General features: G+C 34.3%; 1 protein-coding gene across 10 annotated transcripts in view; it reads left to right on the forward strand.

Moving 5' to 3' along the window:
* The window catches only part of LOC106664111 (solute carrier family 41 member 2), a 79,091-nt gene extending 54,948 nt beyond the window's left edge, over nt 1–24,143 (forward strand). For 9 of the 10 annotated variants that reach the window (XM_024226012.1, XM_024226010.1, XM_014389535.2 and 6 more), the window contains 9 exons: nt 13,846–13,933; nt 15,610–15,796; nt 15,879–16,058; nt 16,728–16,872; nt 16,937–17,083; nt 17,270–17,417; nt 20,809–21,014; nt 21,279–21,427; nt 23,921–24,143. In XM_024226012.1, the coding sequence (XP_024081780.1) occupies nt 13,932–13,933; nt 15,610–15,796; nt 15,879–16,058; nt 16,728–16,872; nt 16,937–17,083; nt 17,270–17,417; nt 20,809–21,014; nt 21,279–21,427; nt 23,921–24,103 (1,347 nt within the window). In that variant the 5' untranslated portion in view covers nt 13,846–13,931 and the 3' untranslated portion in view covers nt 24,104–24,143. Of the gene's footprint in view, nt 1–3,463; nt 3,606–13,845; nt 13,934–15,609; nt 15,797–15,878; nt 16,059–16,727; nt 16,873–16,936; nt 17,084–17,269; nt 17,418–20,808; nt 21,015–21,278; nt 21,428–23,920 lie in introns of those variants that run through there. The other variant, XM_014389539.2, reaches the window with a different exon arrangement.
* Nucleotides 24,144–24,927: the final 784 nt, after the last annotated feature.

Below are 24,927 nucleotides of genomic sequence, written 5' to 3' on the forward strand. Positions count from 1 at the left end.
GCCTTGGCCTATAAAATATTTCGCTTTGTAAATAATGTAACGCTTTTTTTCATCTCAACTAAAAACCTTAATTATTTGTAAATAATGTAAATACTTTGAATACAAAAAGTCCGACGCCTTTCTCTGATAAATTAATGGGACAACCCATTGGAATTCTTCACCAGGTGTGTTAAACGAATCCGAGTTCCTAATTATTAAATAATTTCTCTGTTCACAAAATAGTCAATTTATTTGAAGTAAAGTCTTATCTTCCTTGATCGAATTTTCCCCTTATTTACTGCTTCAGACTGGCTGTATCAGGATCAATGTTAATTAAATCGTGGACAAATAGTGTCTATTTTTCTGTTGTTGGACAAAAGTGTTTGGAAAACATTTATTTTTGCATTGACAATAAGTACTTATGTGTGATAAACAAGCTTATATGTAATTTATTCAGTCATTTTTACATTACTTTCCATAGAGTGGCCATTTCTTTGCTCTGACAAGAAGAATTCCTTTAAAAAACTAAATTCCTGCCATTTTAAAATAGGAAAATTTACATCTAAACAAAGATGATTGGGCGCGATATCATTTTTTAAACTGTATATACTGTTTGAAAAGATATTTTGTATGAATGTATTTATTAGCGGGAATGTGGGTTGAACCTCAGTAGAATATCGAGTACCCGAGAGGCCCAAAAGTAGGTTAGTTATTAGTACATGATTGGGTGTGAGATCATTCTTGTAAGCTGAATATGTTTAGTTTGAATATATTTATTGGATAGGGTTGGACGTCGGTAGAATATTCAGTGCAAGAGACACAGAGGAAGCTTATGTTAAATTTGATAAATCATGATTTTGGATGGTATTGAGGTTAGCATATTATGAAGCTTGGTTTTATAAGGCGAACCCATCGAAAAAGTACATGTAAACTTGCAGATCTACGCCAAAATTATGGATTGAGCTCTCGAAACAAAACGCCCCCTAAGCCAAAAATTAAACACTTTGTGAGCAAGAATCATTTTTTTAATTAATTTGTATCGAGCAGTTCAATAATGTGCAACGGGTGTTAACTATGGCCCATGACTTTATTGAATCAACGCTTCTTCATTCACAAGATTTCACTCTCATGCATTTTATTTGAAAACATTGTGTATATACACTTTATATTATATCATTTTTGGTCTAATTCTGTGTTTCAACCTTGGTTTTACTTCCGGCAGACTGTTTTCCAAACCATCCAGAATTTATTATATATGGATAAACTAAAATCTTTCAAAACAAGATAATGACGCGATGATGAAAGGTCTCTTTCACAAGTTCTGTTTGCGTCATGAATCGCCCCCAAAAATAGTAGCCACGAGGGGGGAAGTATCTGAATAACCATTACCTAACCCGGTAAATATGGTTGAAGCTGATATTTCACTTAGCCTTCGAATTTCATCCACATCTTCATACGTCAATCGATGGATATACATTGTTTGGGTCTTCTGGGCCGGGTCGATATTCGCCCTACAGTCGAAGATTAAAAATAATTATTTTGAATCGGCCCGGAGGACCAAAATGATGTACAATCTTCGACTGCAGTGGAAAATGTGGATGATATTCATTGAAAAAGAATGTATGCCATTTATTTTTTGTACGTATGCTTTATTTTGGTTTTCTGGACCGGATAAAGATATAGCATAACTTTAGACTACAGTCGAAGATTAAAAATAATTATTTTGAATGGGCCCGGAGGACCAAAATGATGTACAATCTTCTACTGCAGTGGAAAATGTGGATGATATTCATTGAAAAAGAATGTATGCCATTTATTTGTTGTACGTATGCTTTATTTTGGTTTTCTGGACCGGATAAAGATATAGCATAACTTTAGACTACAGTCGAGGATTAAAAATAATTATTTTGAATCGGCCCGGAGGACCAAAATGATGTACAATCTTCGACTGCAGTGGAAAATGTGGATGACATTCATTGAAAAAGAATGTATGCCATTTATTTTTTTGTATGTATGCATTATTTTGGTTCTCTGGACCGGATAAAAATATAGCATAACTTTAGACTGCAATACGAAGATGTGGACATTGTTGATACACAACGCATGCACTGTTTGTTTTGCTTATAATATCCACATCTTCCACATTGTAAGAGAATGTTACTCGTTCTCCGGGCCAGTTCAGAATAATTCATAATCTTGGGCTGTATCAAAATCATTTACAATCATCAACTGCAGTGGAAAGATGCCGATGATATTCGTTCTTAATGAATATATGCACTTCATTGTTTGGATTATATCTATATCTTTACGCTACCGTTGAATATTTTGCAGCAGTTTGGTCCTCAGGGCCGGATCAAAATAATTTACTATCTTCAACTGCAATGGGAAGATGCGGATAATATTCATTGATAAAGAATGTATGCAATTTATTGTTGTTTTGATGACAATATCCACGTCTTCACACTTAGGTTTTGCTTTATTTTGGCCCTCCGGGCTGGATCAGGTTAATTTATAATATTCGATTGTAGGGCGAAGATACGGATGGTATTCGTTGATAATGAATGTAGGCAATTTCTTTAATGACAACATTCACATCTTTGCACTTCAGCCAAATGATACGGATTATTTGGTCCTCCGGGTCCGACCAAAATAATTTTCAATCATCGACTGCAGTCGGAAGGTTCGATTGAAATTCGTTAATAAAGAATGTATACACTTTGTCGAATGTTATGCATTATTTTGGTCCTCCGGGCCTGATCAAAATAATTTTCAATCATCGACTGCAGTCGGAAGGTTCGATTGAAATTCGTTAATAAAGAATGTATACACTTTGTCGAATGTTATGCATTATTTTGGTCCTCCGGGCCTGATCAAAATAATTTATAATCTTCGACTACAGTGGGAAGATGAGTATGATAACAAATCCAGTGGGGAAGAACCGAAATGATCAACCTAACCTTGCAGATGTGGTTAAAGCTGACCTTTTGCGTAGGCCATGTTTGACAATCATTGCCATCTTTGATTTTTTCCTGGCACCATTTAGACCAGACGTTTTACGGTCAATACAATGGGATGTTTGAATATCTTGAGTAAAAACTTCTCTTTTGTTGGAACATGTTATGACTTCTCATGATGTAAAATTGTTGAAACGGTGCATTACTTGGTATGTAATTGTGTAGAAAAATTACTGCTCTTTTAATTGTTTCTTCTCGAATAACGCCGACATGAGTCATTACCAAGCAAAACTGAGATTCAAACTCCAAAAAGTGAAAATAACCGACATAAAAAAACCCACTACTGGCTCCCTGTTGTGAGATTTGCCTTCTTAATTTCAGAAAATCTTTTAAAAGCTTACAATCGACTGGGAAAACATTTTCCTCCTCCCCACTCTCCTTAACGTTAAGTTTGGTTTAATTACAAACCACGTGAGTAAATAGGTTCGAGTGGGGGTTGTCAACCAGGGTTATTTCTTAGCGTTTCTAGTGATTAGTATTAGTCCATCGCTCGGCTCAATTTTTAAAAGCACGCCTTTTTCATTGTCCGTTTTGGATTTTTCTTTTTCGTGCTCCATTCATGAATACGGAATCGTCAGTCCAGCTGGATTTTCACTTGTGGAGGCTCGAAAGGTATTTTTCTCTCAATTTTTGTTTAAATTGTTACACAGCCTGTATTAATTAGTGCCTCTTTAGTGTGAGGTCTCTTAAAGAAATAATAAATCTTAGCGTCAGTGGCTGTTTAAAATTACGATTAAAGGCAGAGATGGGCACGCAGATGGTTGATCTATCTAGCTTTTTGCCGGCTCGTTAATTTTTTTTTTTTTTTTTTTAAATCAACCTAATCAACCTAGTATAAATAATTTTGAGGAAAATGCCTCAATACAAGCACTAGGATGCATGTTTGTCGGACAAAAAGTAATTTATTTGAATCCGTATGCATTTTTTGCAATATTTTTATGCATTTTTTTAAATTTTATTATACAGCTTGTCCCTTGAAAAGAATTCGGGAGGTAATCTTAAATGCAAAATTTGACTATAAAATCTCTATGGTCCAAAGTATATATTCTCAATTGTATTAAAAATTTTTTCAAGTTTTAGGTCCTCCACCCTCAATCATTCACCACTATATTTCACCAAGTCCCTTGCATTCCGTAATTCCTCTTTAAATTTGAACAACCCAATGGACAGTCCATTAAAAAATCCTTTGAGATTGATTTTTTTTGTAACCTTAAGGAAATAAAACATAAAATCAATTACAAGATAAATTTTTACGAGTTTCGAAACTTCTTGACTGAAGTTTAAATAAAAATTTGCTTAGCTCTGTGAATACTGGCAGATATGATGGCTCTTACGGAAAAGCTGCCCCTACTTACGAGTTTTTTTTTTTTTTTTTTTTTTTTTTTTTTTTTTTTTTTTTTTTTAACGCAACCACCAAGGGTCATGATTACTTATGAGTTTTAAATGCATGTATTTAATGTGTAAAAATTTTTTACTTCCTAAAAATTTAATTTTTCTCATTCGAACAGATTAACAAAATAACCATTAAGATTTGGAAACTTAATAAATAGACCTATTAAAAAATGATAAAAATTAAACAAGTTTTGTAAAGTCCTGTTTCTTTAAAAACTAACAGATATCGCGGTTACAGATAAGTCGCCCTTACTAATGAGCTTTCAACACATGTACTTAATTTCTCAAACGTCAACTAACACCAATGTAAATTAACGATTAATTAAAGCCTGAGAGGTTGATTTTTCGGTTACAAAAGGATCACATACACAAAAAAAGAATCATTAATATCTTGAAACTTGAAAGTAAAAAAGACTTTTCGGTAAAAAATTGAACATAATAAAAAAGAAAAATTGCAGAAATAAAACGAACAAAACGGCTATTGTTCAAGAAGGTGGACCTTTTGAATATTTAATTTTTTTAAGCTTTTTGTCTTAACGTGGTTACAAAAAACGCTCATTCTCTTAGGTTTTTTATCAATATCCTTTCCATCCAATTTACTGTAAGACAAATAGTTCAATTCAAGGTAAAAATCTGTTTAGAAACGATTTCAAGCTTGCAGGTGCAGGAGGTGAACATTTTGAACATTTAATTTTACTTTTAGAAGCTTTTTATTTTTTTATTAGGTTCAGTTTTGTTGTACCAAACAGTCTTTTCTGTTTACGCTTTATAACTTTAATTATTTTTTAATAGTTATAGTATTAACTTTCAAAACTAAATGCCTATTTTTTAATCATTGGTAACGAAACAATCAAATTTTTAGGAATTTAAAAATTTTACAATAATTATAACTGATCTTTGAAAAATTAAGTACATGTTTTGAAATTAGTAGGAGCAACTTTTCTGTAAGTGCCTGTTAATTTTTAATTTGACAGTGTTTTTTGCGCCAGGCAATTCTTACTTAAACTTTTAAGACAAGAACTTTCGAAAAACATAAGTTTATCCTATAAGTGATATTATATTTTGTTTGCTTAAGGTGACAATTTAAAAAAATAAATGATCTCGTACAGTTTGTAAAATTCTATTTAGATTGGTGTAATCACATGTAAAGTAGTATGAACGAAAGTTAGGTTAGGCTAGCTTGGGATAGGGTTAGGGGTTATACACGTGTGTACAGAGTTAGGGTAACCAAGCAAAAATTTTTTTATACGAGGGTTCGTAACAGCAGAGGTCATATCAACCCTCGGGGGTGTCGGTGTTTTTCAAAACAAGCCCGTTTGTTGGGCTAGAATGCAGAACTGCCTATATTTAGATTTTAGTCAATAACTTTGGAAGCTCGTAAAAGTTTATCTTCTAACAATTTTTTTTTAAGTTACGAAAAGAACAAATAAATCTCACAAAGTTTTCAATGCTCTTTCCATTCATGTAATGAAATTTTCGATACCTCATGTTATAACGAAGACAAACTATATTTTCCTGAATCAATCATTGGAGAAAAACCTAAACCTATCCCTGCCTAACGTAGCCTACCATTAACTCATCAGTTCATGGGGCACCCTTTATATGTCGCTCGAGCATTGAATCGTTTACAAAAGAACTACTTAAAACACCTAAATATTTTGAATTTATGTCGAATCGTACGACTAAAAATAGGCGTGTTTTTCATTTTCAAATTTTGTAATCAACAAATGAACATCTTGCTTGTACCATATGTTCAATGACATTCATGATACTGAGTAGGGAGAAACATCAGTTTTTATTTCCCAAAAGTTTCCGAAACCTTTCATGTCTTTAGTACTTTCAGACGAGCTTTCAGGAATGGGAAAAAGTTCCAGAAGTCCTTTGTAAACTTTCTGTCATCGATTGCATTCTGTTTCCAGTCTTACAATAACAAAACTAAACCCTTTTGTGTGTATTTGTTAACCAACGATTGCAGTCTTTTATGGATTACTATGACAATCATATAGTATTTTAATTACTAATTAATGATGGCACTCTTTAGTCCTCAGTGAGTTGCCGACGTCTCTTCTTCCCCCAAAACATACAGGTTACAAGCTAAACATTCGCACTCAATTAACTTCAGTGTGCTGGAACAATCACACCCACAAATTAATTTAAATGCCTAACTTAAGGACGCATTCCTTATTTCCTAATCCTGAAATCGGAGATAAAACCGATCCTTGCCGGCGTCCCTCAAGGGAGCATTCTTAGTCCCATCCTCAGTACCATTTATACGGCTGATTTTTCAATACGTATGAAGGGCAGAGTTTTTCCCACTCAAGGTGTTCTTGCATGTGTGATGCTACGTGAATCGTGGATGGTGTCATCCGCGCAGGCGGTGTAGAATACCTGTACAATATTTGTACTGCTGACCTGCCAATCCATTCCAGCATCACCTGTCAACCTATGACGTTACCGCAATATTAAGTACGAGCCCGACTAGCCACAGCCAATATCCAGAAACACATCGAGCTGATGGTGCATAAATAGAATATATGATTGAATGAATGCAACATTGATCACGTTAAACTGAACAGAAGACAACTAAGAAGATTGCTAGTACCAAAATCAGACTTGAATGTAACAAACACTGAGCAGAACTGTGTGATAAGACGAAGACATCCAATGCCCAACCCATCGTTCAAATCACAAGACCTCAGTAGAATTCCCCAAGCTACTACGTCTCTCACTTTAACATTCATAATGACCTCTCTATTACCTCACATTCCCTGCATCTTCCACGTCGACTTAAACCTAACACCTGCCCCTAAACCCTCAGCAGCAAGACTACAGCCTAGGTCCTCCTCAGAATATGTATCCTCCGGGAGCACTGCCGACCGTAGTAGTGCTACTAATGTGACCATGTGAAAATCGGATTGCCCCGTTTTCGAAGTACAACTTGGGAAGTACAAAACAGTTTTCGAAGAAATCTTTAATAGCCATCGAATCCCATATTTCGGTGATTCATATTGTTGTAAATTCAGCAGCACACATCTTTAACGATCCCTTCAAAGCGATTACCTTACTTTTGTGTTTATAATTATGCTAATAGCCGACAGACAAATTGGGTTAATTTAATTTCGTGTTAAATCAGACGAGACCTTGGCATTTTAAAGAAAATCCGAAACATCTTTCACGCATTGAAAATTGGGTATTTTTTTATTTTGGCTAAATTGAAACTTTAAATTATAAAGAAATGAAATAACACATATTAAAGACGAACCATTAATTGTTACAATACTTGTGGACTTTCCAAAACTGCCTGGGGTTTTCAATTGACAAATTTAAATTTACTAGTAGCTTTGACTACTGTATATTTTTTTTTTTAGTTTATTTTTTGAATAATTGACGTTGGTTTTTTTCTACAAGGCGACACGTCCAGCGAAATTGTATAACTTCTGCTTGAGGGAGGCATGTTATTATGTGTTCTATCAAATTGGACATGGTGCTGTCATGAATGATGGACGCCGAATGGCATTCCGACAATTTTCTCTCAGCCAATACAAAAGAAAAACGTAAACAATCGGTTCGCACAAATTAACATGCAATACGCGAATAAAATGCGCTTTTAATTTGCAGTTGATGAGGCCTTGGCATTATTTAAAAATTCGTTTTTATTATTTTCTTAATTATTGGTAGAATTAATGGTCTCAAATCAAAAAGATGGAGGGCTACTTGAAGAATGGTAAAACTGGCTGACGCTAGAGTGGAAGAACAGTACTGCCATCTGTGTTGCCACAGGTAGAGATTTTTTCCCGTTTTGGGTGGAAAAGAATCCCTGAAGTGGAAATTGAAAATCCACCCGAGAAGCAGAGGAAAATGCCAAATTAAAATAAAAACATTACACATTTCCCATTCTGTTTAATTAACACATTGGATCTCTAGGTTTAACTACACAAATAAATTGCACACAAATTACAAGAACAAATTACATTTAATCGCTCACAATTACACCGGAACAAGTAAACCTAACTAACAGATCATTTGGTTTACAGTTGGAAATAAAACTAGATATTTAAATTAGCTATTTAATAGGTCCAATAGTTGTTCTATCTAATGGACAGGTAGTGTTGTAGAGTTGCGCTTCAAAATTCTCAGGCTACCAACCATCTCTGCCTGTCGAACGGAATGTTGGTTGGTTTTATGAGATTTAAACTTTAGGGGGTCACCTATCGAGTGTGCTCTTGACGCGCAAAGCTTCTCTGATGTACTGGTCCACAGATGCTGCCACCTTTTCTTTACCATATTCATTATTGCTCATTTCCCGATAATAGGTTAGGGGCAGGGGGCCATCCCGGCTTTCGCCGCCCTAGTTAACCACGGTTGGTAAGAAAAGTGGCTCTTTTCTTAGGGGTTCGCAACAGCAGAAATAATAATTATCAACTATCCAGTGGTTTCAGTGCTGTTGACAAAAAGCCTTTCCAAGTACTCCGGATTCGACAGAATGGGCCGCTCTGATTCAAACCCAGGACACCTACCCCCTGATGATCGCCGGCTGATATTTAACCAATTGGCCAAGTGAAACCTGTACCACTCTTCAGCTCATTCCGGCCGGCGTAACCATTAGCAGTAATGCTTTTTCCTTTAAACCTGTCCTGGTACCCTAGCACACGGCCGACTTGTTCCCAACTATTTGTAGATCGCCATCGCTCAAAACGGAGTGACAAGCCGATCCCAGTTTCTCTCCAGTAGTTGCCACCACTAAATCAAGGATTTCAGTGTTCCTTGAAATGACTTTACAAATTGAGAGTAGGTGTCTAAGGAGCATCCTTGACTATATAAAAACGTTCCCTGGACGGCACATACCAACTACAAAAAAAAAGAAAAGCAATGAGCGTGTTCAGAACTCTCTCACAGAATCGTTCCAAGTTAATGTAGGATGTCATCCAACCAAACGTGCAATTTTGCATTAATCTTCTTTTAACCAGACGGCTCTATCTTTCCTTACCATTTGTGAAAATGGATTTAAATGCCTTTCTTTCTTGTTTCATTAATTTTAAAAAGTCATATTATCGCATTGATACAACTAAACTATATTACAGTCAAATCCATCTGACCATTTTACATTTGTGGTTTAAAGGCCAGCAAATACAGAAGAAAGTCAGGAGATATCAGGCCACATTAACCACAGCAAAATCACATATTTCTTAACTGTTAAAAATGGTTAATTTGAAATTAAAAAATATTTATTTGAAATTAAAAACAGTTATTTTGAAATTAAAAGGAGGTAATTTGAGATCAAAAATTGTTATTTTGCAATTAAATTTAAAATAAAAAGGGTTAATTCGGAGTTTAAAACAGTTATTTTGAAATTAAAAAGGGTTAATTGGAAATTAAAAAGTGATTATTTGAAATTCAAAGGAAGTAATTCGAAGTTAAAATGAGGTAATATGAAATTAAAAACTTATTTTGAAATTAAAAAGGGTCAATTGGAAATTAAAAAGTGATCATTTGAAATTCAAAGGAAGTAATTCGAAGTTAAAATGAGGTAATAAGAAATTAAAAAATGTTATTTTGAAATTAAACAGGGTCGAGTTAAAATTAAAAGGGTTAATTTGAAAATGTGAAGTTAAAAACGGTTATTTTGAAATTACAAAAGCTCAGTTGGAAATTGAAAGTGATAATTGGAAAATCAAAGGAGGTAATTTGAAATTAAAAATGGTTAATTTGTAATTACAAACAGTTATTTTGAAATTAAAAAGGTCGATTTAAAATAAAAAGTGTTAATTTGAAGTTAAAAAACGGTTATTTTGAAATTAAGAAGGGTCGATTTAAAATAAAACTGGTTTAAAAGGATTAATTTAAAGTTAAAAGGGTTAATTTGACATTAAACGGAGGTCATTTGAAATTACAAATAGTTAATTTGAGATAAAATATATAAATTTGTAGTTAAAAAACGGCTAATTTGAGGTTTAACTTAAAATACGGTTAATTTTGGCGAAAAAAGCTATATTTGCTTTCTTGAGATTTCAAATGACCGTTTTTTACTAATATTTTTAATCTATCGCATCTATTATATTTTGTCATTTGCCTCGAAAGGTGTCATGTCGCAGTTGCCTTGTTTTACATTGAAAGCATTAATTAATGTGTGGTGACCGTTAATCGATATTTATTTAGAAATCGTGAGATGCGGTCTGGTGTGATGTAGGTTTCAGAAAAATATTTTCTTTATCGTGCCAACGTTTCGATCTTTATTGAGATCATCTTCAGGGCTCAAAGTGTTTGTCTTCTGTGTAATTGTGCCATTCTTGTGCACTCTCGACACGACACGCAAGAATGGCACAATACGATATTTATTTAGAAATCGTGAGATGCGGTCTGGTGTGATGTAGGTTTCAGAAAAATATTTTCTTTATCGTGCCAACGTTTCGATCTTTATTGAGATCATCTTCAGGGCTCAAAGTGTTTGTCTTCTGTGTAATTGCGTTGGGCACTCTCGACACGACACGCAAGAATGGCACAATTACACAGAAGACAAATACTTTGAGCCCTGAAGATGATCTCAATAAAGATCGAAACGTTGGCACGATAAAGAAAATGTTTTTCTGAAACCTACATCACACCAGACCGCATCTCACGATTTCTAAATAAGCATTAATTAATGTTAGTATTTAACATGTTCATGACATGATTTAAAAGGAAAGGGGGAATCGAATCCAACAAATTTCGTTAAAACTGGGGTATTTCTTGAGCGAGAGGGCCTTAAGACGTTTTGTAAGATCCCTAATGAGCGAGTAGTAACCCAATCAATTATATCATACTCGTTCGTTCAAACGGGTAGAAATTATTGTGAAAGTGATGCAATACGATGACACTGCAGTTTATAAACTAGTGTACAAAATTTATCGGATTTCTTTTTTCTCTACAAGATTTATTTCACCACGAGCCGGTTCTCGGGAATGATAGCGAAATGACGCTATTTCAGAATTATTATAATTTAACTGTACGGTCATTTCTTTTAAAGTTCATTGGAGTACCAGTTTGTGTCGGTTTGTAATCTTTTCCAAGGTTTGACACTTACAAAAAAATCTTAGACGTTTTGAATTTTAAAATTACCGACCTTTACACGAAGCCATCTAATATAGCCTACTTCAGCGTGAAAAAATAGAAACGGTTCTGATGATCAAATCTGACATGATTTTGAAAAGCCAACATGAAGCCGAAACATTCGTTATTTACCTTAAAAAAATTATTATATTGAATTTGCCACGAATATAAAGCTTTTCCCAGTCAAATTAGCTCTTTTTCATTTTCAATTAATCATTTTTGTTCAGACTGACCCCCCCCCTTTAATTTCGAAATGACAATTTTTAATTTCAAATTAACAATTTCTAATTTCCAGTTAACTATTTTTAATTTCCAATTAACGTTTTATAATTTCCAATTAACCTTTTTTAATTTCAAAATTACAGTTTCTGATTTCAAATTAATCCCTTCTTTATTTCAAGTTAACCATTTTTAACTTAGAATTAACTTCTTTTAATTTCAAATTAACCCTTTTTAATTTTCAATTAACTTTTTGTAATTTTCAATTGGCCTTTTTTAATTTCTAAATAACAGTTTTTAATTTCAAATTAATCTTCTTTTAATTTCAAAATAACGTTTTTTTCATATTAACCCTTTTTAACTTAAAATTAACCTTTTTAAATCTCAAAAAATTAATTCAATTTTTAACTTCAAATTCACTTTTTCTTTTCATATTAACCATTTTTAATTTCAAAATGTCAGCTTTTAATTTCAAATTAATTCTTTTCCATTTCAGGTTAATCGTTTATTTATTTCAAATTAACTTTTTTAAAATTTTGGATTAACTTACAATTAACCTTTTTAAATTTCAAATTAGCCCTTTTTAACTTCAAATTAAGTTTTTATTTTCAAATTAATCTTTTTAACTTCATATTAACCCTTTATAACTTAAAATTAACCTTTTTTAATTGTCAAATTTACCATTTTTAATTTCTAATTAAACATTATTGATTTTAAAATGATCTCTTGATTTAAAGCGTTAAAAAAAATAGAAGATGGTATAAATACAAGCATGTAATGTAAAATTCCTGCATATTTGTAATTTTTTATAATGATTAGGCTGATGATAAGACCACATGAAAATTAATTACAATTAAAAATTATATCAAATTAAATATATACTTAAAGAATTCTCCTTTTAATTTTAGCAATTTAAAAAAATATAAAATCTGTTCTTACCTAAAATATGACATGAAACTTCTCAAATTAAAAGAAGAATCTTTTCTTTATATATTTAATTTTATATAACGTTTAATTTTAATTGCAGTTAATTTTCATGTGGAGTTTTATATAAGAATCTTTTTTTTTTTTAAATTCGCAAATTAATACATGAATTTCTGTTTATATGCATATTATAATATATAAATCAATAATCCGAATGTCATTGTAGACAAAGTGTACTTGCATTATAATATCCTGGAAACAAACTGTGCTTCAATAGGTTTACTCGTACCACGAGAGAACATTTTCATAAAAAACATTAGGTACTTAATTGTTTTACATTTGATTGAGGATAACAAACAGTTTGAAAAGGAAGTATAATTACTGTCCAATTGGATCGTTTGCATTAATTGACAGTGCAACTATCTGGGAGCGAAGGAGGATGGACGCTGAAGAAGGCCGATGATATTGTTTCGATTTTCATTTTTTCTTTGTTTTTCATTCAAGACAAGATCGAGATCTATAGATTTTGTATTAATTCCGACAGAATTACATGTATCATTTTTGTTTCGGTTAACTTGTTTTTAATTTGAAGTTTTCTCTGAGTGGTTTGTGTGATGAACCTGAAATTTGGTCTTAATGATCACTTTGGTCTGCCTAGCATGGTAAAGCTGGTTTGGTTTGTCAGATGCATGTTGCTGTATTGTCAGACACACTGGAGATGGCGGCTAGTTAATATAACAACTTGGTACGTAGAGAATCTACTTTCTCCTCAAAGGGAATTGTTTTTAAGATCCCAAGGTGAAGAAACCCATGTTAGGTTGTTTTGGATATTTCTCAATGTGTATTTTTGTAATGACTACTTTTTAAATAAATAATAATAGACATCTAATTGTAATTTAAAATTTTTGTTGTTATTGTTTTGAGTTTATTTTCTTAGTTGATAAGAACCACAACAAACAAGCGTTATGTTATTCTTACTCCAAATGACTTTTAAACTCACAATTATGTTAACTGTAAAGAAAAATTATTTACTATTTTTCTTTTAAATTTAGTTGTAAAATGTCTCATCATAATATTAAAGAATTTTGGAGAATCCTATTTTTAAACAATTGTTTGGATAGGTGACTCCTATGACAATACCTTTTATTGACTTTTTTTTTTTTCTGGAAGGAGTTTTATCATGCAACAATAAATGTAAATTATTAAAATGTTTCAAATTTTTTGTTTGTAGGAGGAACCAGTGGAGAAGGAGGACGCCTATTAGAGGGAGGCAACGCCGCTAGTAGGCCCTCTGAAATAAGGCAAAGACACATTGCAATGTAAGTGCATCATTTATCAAATCTCATTTTTACTTAAAGTAAGAAAAACAACTTACTACAAAAGCATCACTTTATAGAAATATAGTGTCCACTTTGGGCATATGGAGAAGAACTGTGGGGTTTGACCAAACCATCCAATATTCATCGCATTCAATCCTTCCAATCAATAATCCTCAGAAGAACTCCAATTCTGACTACTTCACTAATCTCACTATCTGCAACAAACTCAACATTCATTTTGTCTGAGGTGATCCCTCATCCAAAAGTTTCACACTAACTTCTTGATCCGTCCTTACCGAACTGCCCAAGCTTTACATAACCTTTCTGATGCTGAGAACCTTCCATGTCGCCTTAAAAGTCAATAGCCTCAGACCTCATCGCTCGAAACAAAAACTCTTCAGGAACCATTCCTTATTATATTATCCTGGAATAATTTAATTGATCACTGCTTCAGAGTGAGGTGCAGCAATGAGTACTCAGATATCTGACCAATACAAGATGGTGCCCACATGGGAACATTCTTGGTCCTACCATTTATACTGCTGACTTTCCTAATACATCCAAACACCATCATTACCTATGTGGACAACACCTCAATTCTGTCTTCTAACCCGAATTGTATCCAAGAGACCACCTTGAGTTATTCAAAAACTGATGTAAAAAGTAGAGGACAAGACGGAATGGCAAATAATGTAACCGCTTCACATCAAAAACAAAGAGCTACTGGCTTCCACTTAGATACTTGAGACTCTACCTAGATGTGGAATCCCCATACAAGGCCTAAGAGACAACTTAACAAGAGGAGACTTGGACAACTGCAAAGTCTTTTAGTATCAAAACTCAAGTAATTCTGTACAAAACATTACTGCAATCTTCTCAGACAAATTGCCGTAGCTCCTTACTACATCACTAACCTCCACTATCCTTAATGGCCTCAGCGTTCCTTTTGTCTTAGGTGATACTATCCCCCATCCGAAGGTTCCATACCAAGCTTTCTATCCATCCTAATCCAAGCCATAAGCCTTATCTACACTTTCCCATCACCAGAACCCGCCATATCGCCAAGGATGATGGCCTTTAGAATGCCTCACCCCTTAATTCCTCATATTAAGTGCCATTTTGTTCTAACCTGAAACATTTCCTTGCAACCTCCATCATCCAAGAACACCTTGAGATATTCAAAGACTGATGCTAAAAGTGAAACTGTGGCATTCTGCAAAGCTATTCAATATCCAGCGCATCCACTCCTTTCAGACAAAAGGCATCAGACAAATTTTCAAAACTTCTGCTAAAGTTCCTCACTAAGATTTCAATCCATCTTTATTGGCCAAGCCTTGCCTACATTATCCACTCCTGAGAAACTTTAAACTTCGATGGCTTCAAGGCCTCCTCGCTCCTTAATCCCTCCTATTGAGCACAACTTCTCTTAACCTGAGTTGTCCAGGTGCAGGGCTGGCCATAGTGTCAATGTTTTGATGGGGAAAAAAATCATATATGCATGTATTAGTAATGTGTATTTGGTATGTACAATTTACAATTTTTTTTTAAATTTCTATTTCGGAAATTAATTTGGAATGAATAATTCAAGTTTTATGTCTCTCAAAAGCTTTGGTTTGGAAAATAAACTGTAGTTTTTAATACTAGTCTTATTTTCAACATTTTTACTGTTATTTCAGGGCTACCTTAGGAAGTGATAACATTGCCAGTCCAACTGACAGTGTCATAAAAATTAGCCCGCCAGCTATTCGACCAGAAGACGATGAAAAGGAGACATTCATGAGCATATTTTTTCAAGTAGTTGCACCACTTTTTGTTGCCGGAGTGGCCATGGTCGGGGCTGGAATATATTTGGATACAGTTCAGGTAGGCGTACAATTTTGTTGTGGATGTTCAATTGTAGTTTCGTTTTAATGAAGGTTAATTTTTCTTTTCTTTTGCATTCCAGCATTGGAAGGTTTTCGAAGAAGTACTGGAGATCATTATCCTAGTGCCTGCTCTTTTGGGACTAAAAGGAAATCTAGAAATGACGTTGGCATCACGTCTGTCGACAGAAGCAAACTTGGGTAAAATGAATGACCCAAAAGAACAATGGAACATGATATTTGGAAACTTGTGTCTTGTGCAGGTAATTATACATAATTTCACTAATTTCGTGGTCCGCTTGACCAATTAATATATTACAATTAATTAAGGTTTTTAGTTGAGATACAAAAGTCAATGGCACTAGCGGGATTCGAACCCACGATCTTTGGCTAGATACGCCGCTGCTCTACCGCTTGAGCTATCGTGACCTCGATCCACTCCGACACTAACTTCCTATCTCAACACCACCTTTTGAATTTTCCCTCCTTTTTGCCATTTTTCAAATGCCGTGTAATCGGATTGGATTCTCGGTGACAAATGAAATGGCCACGGAGAGCTTTAGTGTATTTTTTAGTATTAATTGGTCAAGCGGACCACGAAATTAGTGAATTTAATGAATTAAAATGAAGTATACTTCACTAAAGCTCTCCGGCCGTTTCATTTGTCACCGAGAATCGTAGAAATAGATTAAACGACATTTGAAAAATGGCAAAAAGGAGGGAAAACTCAAAAGGTGGGGTTGAGATAGGAAGTTGATAGGATAGCTCAAGTGGTAGAGCAGCGGCGTATCAAGCCGAAGATCGTGGGTTCGAATCCCGCTCATGCCATTAACTTTTTTTCATCTCAACTAAAAACCTTAATTAATTGTAATGTATTAATAGGTCAAGCGGACCTCGGAATTAGTGAATTTAATAAATTATTTTTATTTCAGTGCCAGGCAGTGGTTATTGGTTTGCTTTCATCAGTAGTCGCAATTCTGTTAGTAGTAGTCTTTCATCACAAGATAAATATTAGCCATGCCATAATGGTCTGTGCATGCAGCATTACTACTGCGTCTATTGCGAGCTTCCTTTTAGGTAATTTAAATCGTTGCTATATGTCCAGCTTTAACATATTTTTTATTTTCATTCATAATTTTAGGTCTCGTTACTGTGGGCATTGTTGTTGGTTCTATGTATTTTAAAATCAACCCTGATAACGTGACCACACCGATTGCAGCAAGTTTGGGAGATATCACCTCATTAGTATTATTATCCTATATTGCAACAGGTTTCTATCATACATTAGGTGTGTGTTTTTTCTCTTTAATATACATATTAACAATTTTTATTAATATTGTTATTCAAATGAAAGTCTTATTTTACATTATAAAGAATATGTACATACAATTTATCTTCTTATTGATTTATTTTTTATTACATTTTAAAGATTTTTATTAATGCTATATAATAAATTCAATCAAATCCTTTTTAGATGAATATCTGTGGGTGCCAGTTATAGTGATAATTGGATTTCTAGTTTTAATGCCCGTCTGGGTGTATATTACAGCAAATAACAATTACACTAAACATGTGTTGACTACAGGCTGGAGTCCAATTATTTCAGCAATGCTAATAAGCACGTAAGTAGCAGACATTTTCTTAGATTAAAATAAATTGAGATTAAAATAAATACCTCGATTAATTTATGCAGCATCTGTTAGTGAATCGTTCATTATAATCTTGGCCAGACAATTTTTAAATATTTGACAGAGAAATATATGAGGGATATGCAGACAGCATCACTGGTGTCTTTAGTCAACCTTTCTACCAATTTATCCTTCTTTTTTCCATATCCTGGAAAGTGGCACATTTTCCGTGGTTCCTCGTACCTAATTTCCCTAGGCAATTTCGCATTTTTGAAGATGCTGCTGTTTTCCTCAGTTTTCCCATTTTTTGAGGTGGCTAATTGTACTGCATGTTCATTTTTATTTATTTATTTTAATGGCGTTGAACTCGTATATTAGCGAGAGTATGTACGTGTTTCATCACATATATGTAGTTGGAGGGAAGGTAAAATGAAAAAAAAGGCCAGTAAGACAAATGAAACGAGAGTCTATCATGCTCATAGGTGTCATCGTTGAACTTTCCTTGACCAATTTATCAACCTCTTCGTTGCCGCTCTGCCCTGTATGCTCTGGTACCCAAAAAAGAGTGATTTTATTCTGCTCTGATGGGCTTGATGTAGTCCCAAAATGGTTCAGGGCAAATTGAACTTTCCTCGCCTAATTTATCAGCCTCCAAATTGCCTTGCCTTCTGTATGCCCTGCTACCCAAAAAAGGTTGATTTTGTTCTGGCCTAACAGACTTGAGGCAGTCCCAAATAGTTCAGGGCCACATCAACTTTAATTGACTTTAAGCTTATCTGAATTTGACCCCTCAGCATTTTCTTCAGAATTCTTCTGATTTCTTGAATAAGCTCTCATTTTTTATCCTTTATTCTGATCAGCTCTTTAGTGAGTGATACTTCCTTTGTAATGTCCGTTTCTGTTGTCATTTCGTGCTCAAGTGCTTCTTTTTTGGCTTTTTCCTACATTGTTTTATCCCAGTGAGCAGAATGAATATGGTCCAAGAGCTGTAGTTGTTACAGCTTCCTTACTGCGGCTGCACGTACGTTGGCGGTAGCTCAGTGGAGAAGGGGGGGAATGTGTTGAAGGGAGAGACAAGTGATGGTCGGTGAGGAGGTGAAAGTTTATTTATAGGTGTTACGTTGAGCGCTACGGTATTTTTGGGGAAGGATAAATACCGAAACCAGGGGATGAAAAGGCGATGTAGCACTTCTGGCTCTCTTCTTTCTGATGGCGCTTCCAACCAGGGTTATGATGGGAGCTAAATGATGAAGTTCTTCCCGCTTCTATCCGAGTTAATTCGTTAACACAAGCAAGATATCTTAAGGTATTATCTTACTTAGGGTTTAAAACTACGATTGAAAAAAAAATGAATACTAATCACAACTATTCTATTTACAAGTACATAGGCAAATCCTTTTAAATTAAAAGCTAGCAAAAGGCCAAAACTTATAGCTAATGTCTCTAGTCCAGAATTATCAGGCCTGATAAGAAATTGGAAATGTACCAACTCACGGGATCTCCTCACTTGCCGGGATCAGCCCCTTCCTCTTCGTATCAACTCTTCGATCAGCCCGACTAGGTTCACAAGCCATACGCACACATACACTTTAAAAAAAATAATATTTTCTTTTCCTCGTGGAGACCACCTCTTCCTCGGAACGTCTATATTCAACTGACCCTCTTTGCTTTTTTTTTTTCCAATCTCGGACTCAGTGCCATCCCGATCAGGATCTTGCAGGCCGCGAATTACTTCCTGCTTCTCTTCTCGGTTCGTCCCGCCACTATTTACGCTTTATTAATTTTTTTCCCGAGAAGAAGGAAAAAATGTAATATAGTCATGTAGGTACATTATTTTAATTATTTTATACCAAACTTTGTTAAAAACAATTTTCTTATAATTCAGTTTTGTTTTTTCAAATCAAAACTTTTGACCAATCCTTCTTAGAGAAAACCTCAATGCTAAAGATCGGGCACTCTGACAATAATAATGCATTTAAAAAACTCATTTCATGCAGAGATGTTCTCACTTATAAAGAGCACTATCAATATGTGGCCCTCAGAGGATCTGACTTGAATAAGGGTCATCCTCGCCAAATTAAAGCCGGGAACACACTTACCCGATGCTACCCAACGCCTTGCCAAGTTTTGGTATCGTGTGCACATCTATCCGACGTAAGCACACGTCGCGTACAGTCCACAGCATTTATCACAATGATCACTGTCACAATTGCAACGCATCTTTTGTTCTTAATGCACTATTTTGAGCAAAACTTTGTAATAAATTGTTAGTTAAATTTTATGAGCACAACCATCTAATAAATTGTTTGTTAAACTTAATTGTGTTAAATGAAGTTTCTCCTAACCATCATAATTAAACAATGTTTATAAAAACTTATGCATTTTTGATCTCGTTTTACATTAAAATAACATGTTGTAATTAATATAACGACAAAATTACACTTAGTTTGAAATAAACTACAAAAAATATGAGTGACCTGTTCTGATGCTACCCGACATTACAAAATGGTGTAATTTTACGAGCAAAACTATGAAATAAATTGTTAATTAAATTTTATGAGCAAAACCGTGTAATAAATTGTTCCAATTTTAGTATATGTACCGCCGAAGTGAGTACAATAAATTGTTAGTTAAATTCATTATATCAAAAAATCGTATTCTGGTGTTTTGATTAATTTTCTACCAAACCATTAATATTAATTTTTTAAATAAAAATTAATTTTTAATCACAGTTAATTTGGTTTATATTAAAATAAGTATGTTGTAATTAATATAACGACAATAATACATGTAGTTTGAATAAAAATATGAGTGTCCGGTTCTTTTGTCTTAGACTGTACTCGATGCGACCCGACGAAAATCTGGACAGTGGGGATCGCAGAGCGTCGGGTAGGTTAGCGTGGCATTGCATCGGGTAGATGTGCACGGGGGTAATGCACCCTTATTGAAAATCGGATTTTGGATTTGCGTCGGGTAGCATCAGGTAGCGTCGCATGGCGTAGCATCAGGTAAGTGTGTTTCTGGCTTAAGGATAGGCCATGCGAGGTTGACTCACTTTTGGGCCAAAGCCCACATATGTGTACGGCATATAAAGAAAGTTTGCTCGATCAAACGGTGTCTTTGGCTCCATATTGAGAGCTTGTAGGAAGAATTAGGCTTGAGCATGGCAACGAGTATCTGGGTTCCCTGTTCCAATTGTTAGAGGAACTAGGACTGTTTTTTCTGTATATAGTACTTTATAGACACCTTGTTTTTTATTGTAAAAAAGATAGAATTGCTGGTAAGCTGCGAAAAGTGTCGGGGCTCAACTATGTGCAGAATTGATCTTATATAAATCAGTAATCAATAATTCTGAAATTTTTCCAATGTTTTACTTTTTTTTCAGTGTTGGTGGGCTCGCTTTAGGACATTTTATTAAAGAGTACAAAACGCTGACGGCTTTCCAACCTGTAATTAACGGAATCGGTGGAAACCTGGTTTCTATTCAAGCTAGTCGTTTATCAACCGCCCTTCATAAATACGTTTCCTTAGGAGAATTACCAGAAGGGACAAAAATATTAATCTCACCAATAAAAGTATTCACCTCTAAAGGTAAAATTGCATGAAAAATTAAATTGAAAATATTTATAAACATACGTAGTAAATTATCGATGAAATTTTAAGAAGACTAATTTTTTTGGCTATTTAGTAACTATTAATAAAGAAAGAAAACAATCATAGAGGGTAAAATTTAAAAGCAAAGTGAAACAGTGATAAAATTTCACTCGATCAATCTTTCCATCATTTATTTTTATCTATATTTCTTATAATAACACTATAAACTTATATTTCCTGTCTAAATTGATTTTTTTCCAGGTTTACATGCTCTCACCAGTAGAGTACTAATATCATTAGTCGTACCTGGACATGTAGTGTTTGCGTTTGTTATTACATATTTGCAGACAGGTAATTTCTCTCCGGGATCCCTGTTCCTTTCACTTTATTTGGGTGCAGCACTTCTACAGGTAATTTAATAAATTATTAACCAAACCTAAGCTAAAGACACTCCCCATCAGAAATTTTTGAATTTTATAAGACAATTCCAAAGCTACATATGCTCACTGACTAAGGAGGATTTTTTAAAAAATTCTCTTGGGCTTGCCTCTTCATCCCTACTTTAATAGAACTATAGAGCAAGACCGTCAAATCTAACCACTAAAGAAAGCTTCGATCTAATTTCTTTAAAGTCCTTCATAAAAAGAGTTGTGATTTTCCTAACCTACAAGTACAATTCTGTCCTTAGAACTACATAGTTCCTTTCCCCATTGATATTTTCCCTCATCAGGATGACACCAAAGCTTAAGAAACCTCATCATCCTACCATCAAATTAATCTGTTGCCTATAAGGATCAGGTAAAAACTGTATGTTCTTGCAATCCTTCATTCCCACACTAAAGAAAGCTTCAATCTAATTTCTTTAAAGTCCTTCATAAAAAGAGTTGTGCTTTTTCTAATCTACATGTACAATTCTGTCCTTAGAACTACATAGTTCCTTTCCCCATGGATATTTTCCCTCATCAGGATGATACCAAAGCTTAAGAAACCTCATCATCCTACCATCAAATTAATCTATTGCCTATAAGGATCAGGTAAAAACTGTATGTTCTTGCAATCCTTCATTTGTGGCAATCAGCTGAGTTCAGATGTTCTCGTTCCATTATAAGACATCATCACTACCACTCTTGAGCAAAGAAATGCTACTTCAGGTGCATTCCTAGATACGAAATATTTGATTGGCTTAGAAGCTAAAAGAGTCGTTCCTTTTACCTACTACCTATTCCTATAATCGTACTTACCCGACACATACTTTCATGTCATTAGTGTCTCTTTCCAATCAGCCATGTATCACACAGATGCATGGATAGCCTTAGGGCCCATCCTAACCATAGGCCTATCTTTTCTGAGACTATCTTCACCACATACGTGGATGATACCACCATCAAAGTTCCGGTCATCTCAATTAAACATGCCAACGTCAAACTACCCAGTCATTACAATCTGAAAAACTTCGACTCCTGTCAATGCTTCTTAATACTTTCAAGTAATTAGTAGCTCCTCTCAGTCAGCCCAGTATTGTACTTGTACAGGAGTAGCCCAAGGGTATCTTTACACTTTCCTAATTTTTTCTGAAACTATCTTCATCACATGTTTGGCTGATAGCGCCATCCTTTGCTCTGTTAAAGGGGACAGCCAAACGTTCCTTTTTTTTTTTTTTTTTTTTTTTTTTAAGCTACAAGATCAGATGTAGGACGAGTCACTTTACAAAAGGGACGAGTCGACCAATTGATCGGCTTTCTAGGGCATCTCGACTTTGCGAAATTCCTAGCTCAGGTTCTGAAAAACCAAACACATAAAAATGCGCACTCATCTCTTGGACACAGGGAAGCGTGACCATCTAGAATAGAGTGGCCATTACGTGGCGGCAATATGAATAAAAGTGATTAATATCTACCAGGAGAAGTCTGACTTCCTGTTCGTCGATATTGACCGACAGCTTCTTAAAGTGGGCAATGTTTTGGTATATTTGTCTTGTCCTTCTAACGTCTGAGTCTAAGGTCTGTTCGTCTGGTTTGACCATCTCCTTAGAGACCAAAACAAAGAAGCACCGTAGTTCGGATTTATTGTCGAACTTCACGTCGTAGTTGAACTACATTTCAAGATTTACCTTATTTTAATAGGGCAATCAATTTTATTCAATTACTTGGCCCTCTTGAGTACTATTTCTTTTCGGATTATCAATGAGGACTATTTAAATATTTGGTATAACAACTGTTGTCTTTTAGGATTTTCATTGGGATTGTTTAATTTTTTTTTTTTTATGCCAGGGACTGGAGGAGTTCCCTCCTGAGCACTGCAGCTGAGCTGTACAGCTTATTGTACTTTATCCCTGGCTCCATATTTTTGGTGAGGGCTCGCAACACAAATGTGAACTTGAGCCCCCGTTGAACCGGTATTCTTCCATCGAAGAAACTCATTTTTGAAGGGGGTTGGGACCAAATTCAGGGTCGCTGAGATCCGATCCCGCCCCTTCCATTGATGAGTGCCGTGTCAATTTCTTTCAATTCGGCCACCTTCCCCTTAGGCGTCAGAAAAGTCCAGAGCCGACGGTGGGGATCGAACCCATGACCGCGTGATCTACTAGCCGAGAGTCTGACGCCTTAACCACTCGGCTACCGCGCCCCCCCCCCAGCTATCCTTACACACCAAAAGCCTTCGAATCATTGAAGATGTACATGTACAAACTGATATAAAATTTACTTAAAAGCAGCAATTGGCACAGGTTTAAACAAATTTATTAGCATTTCAATGAGGAGACAATGTATTTATATACGGAAAGAATTGGTCATTAACGTCACATTAGCTAATGAATGTCAATGTCCTTGAAAGCAATGTGCCTAACTTGTTATTCCTAACTAAAAACTTTATTTTTTCTTTCCTCATTTTTACACTTTTTTCAGGTGACAATCCTCTTGTTTTTGGCTTATATTTTAACACATTACTTTTGGAAGCAAGGAGTCGATCCTGACAACACGACAATTCCATACCTGACTGCATGCGGAGATCTACTAGGAATTATACTGTTAGGCTTAGTTTATAAGTTTTTAGAGCTCATCGGAGGAAAAGAAAATCAAGCTCTTTAATTGAATAAAATAACTGTGATCAATAATTGTTTTACTAAGGTAACATTTTGTCAAAAAAATGATATTTTAAAAATGAAATAAAAAGTGTAGACATCACATTATTATAACTTTTTTCTCTCTTGTTTTAAAATATACATTATCATTAATTATTTATTATCAATGCATTTTGAACATGTGGTTTTTACATGTCTGAAAAAACAAAACAAATGTTCCTTTATTTAGTCTAATTGAATAACTTTTTGTTCAATTAAGTTAATATTAGTTACTATTACTATTTGAACCTTGTTCAGTTTTTATTACAATTATTTATTTAATTTTTAAACCCTGATCCCACTATTTAGTATAATTTATTTGAATATTTTTGAAATGTTATTATTATTTGTATTATTATTAGCATGCGTATGTATTAAAATTGCACATTTATTATTTTGTATTTATAAACATGTGGGAATAATTGCAGAACTTGGATAAAGTATGATTTTATTTTATATTTTAAGCCCACACTGCACAAACTTTTTTTTCTTTCCTTTCGTTGATTTCTGGTTTGTGCTGTCCCAAATCCCACTGATATATATGTATTTTTTTAAATCACTTTGACCATGATACTTTACCATTTTTTTATGTAAATTTTATTGCAAGCGTATGAAATTGTTCTAAAGCGATTTAAAAAAAAAAGTCCTTATTTGTTAAATTGGTAAAATATTTGACAGAGTTACCTATATGAGGACGAGTGTTTATGTTCTCTTAGTTTTAAGCATGTCGCTTGATAGTATTTGCTTTAAACTCAGTTGAATTATTCATAGAAATGAAGGAAATGACACCCT

This window comes from Cimex lectularius, unplaced genomic scaffold (assembly GCF_000648675.2).
Source record: "Cimex lectularius strain Harlan isolate CLEC.00 unplaced genomic scaffold, Clec_2.1 scaffold82, whole genome shotgun sequence".
Lineage (NCBI taxonomy): Eukaryota > Metazoa > Arthropoda > Insecta > Hemiptera > Cimicidae > Cimex > Cimex lectularius.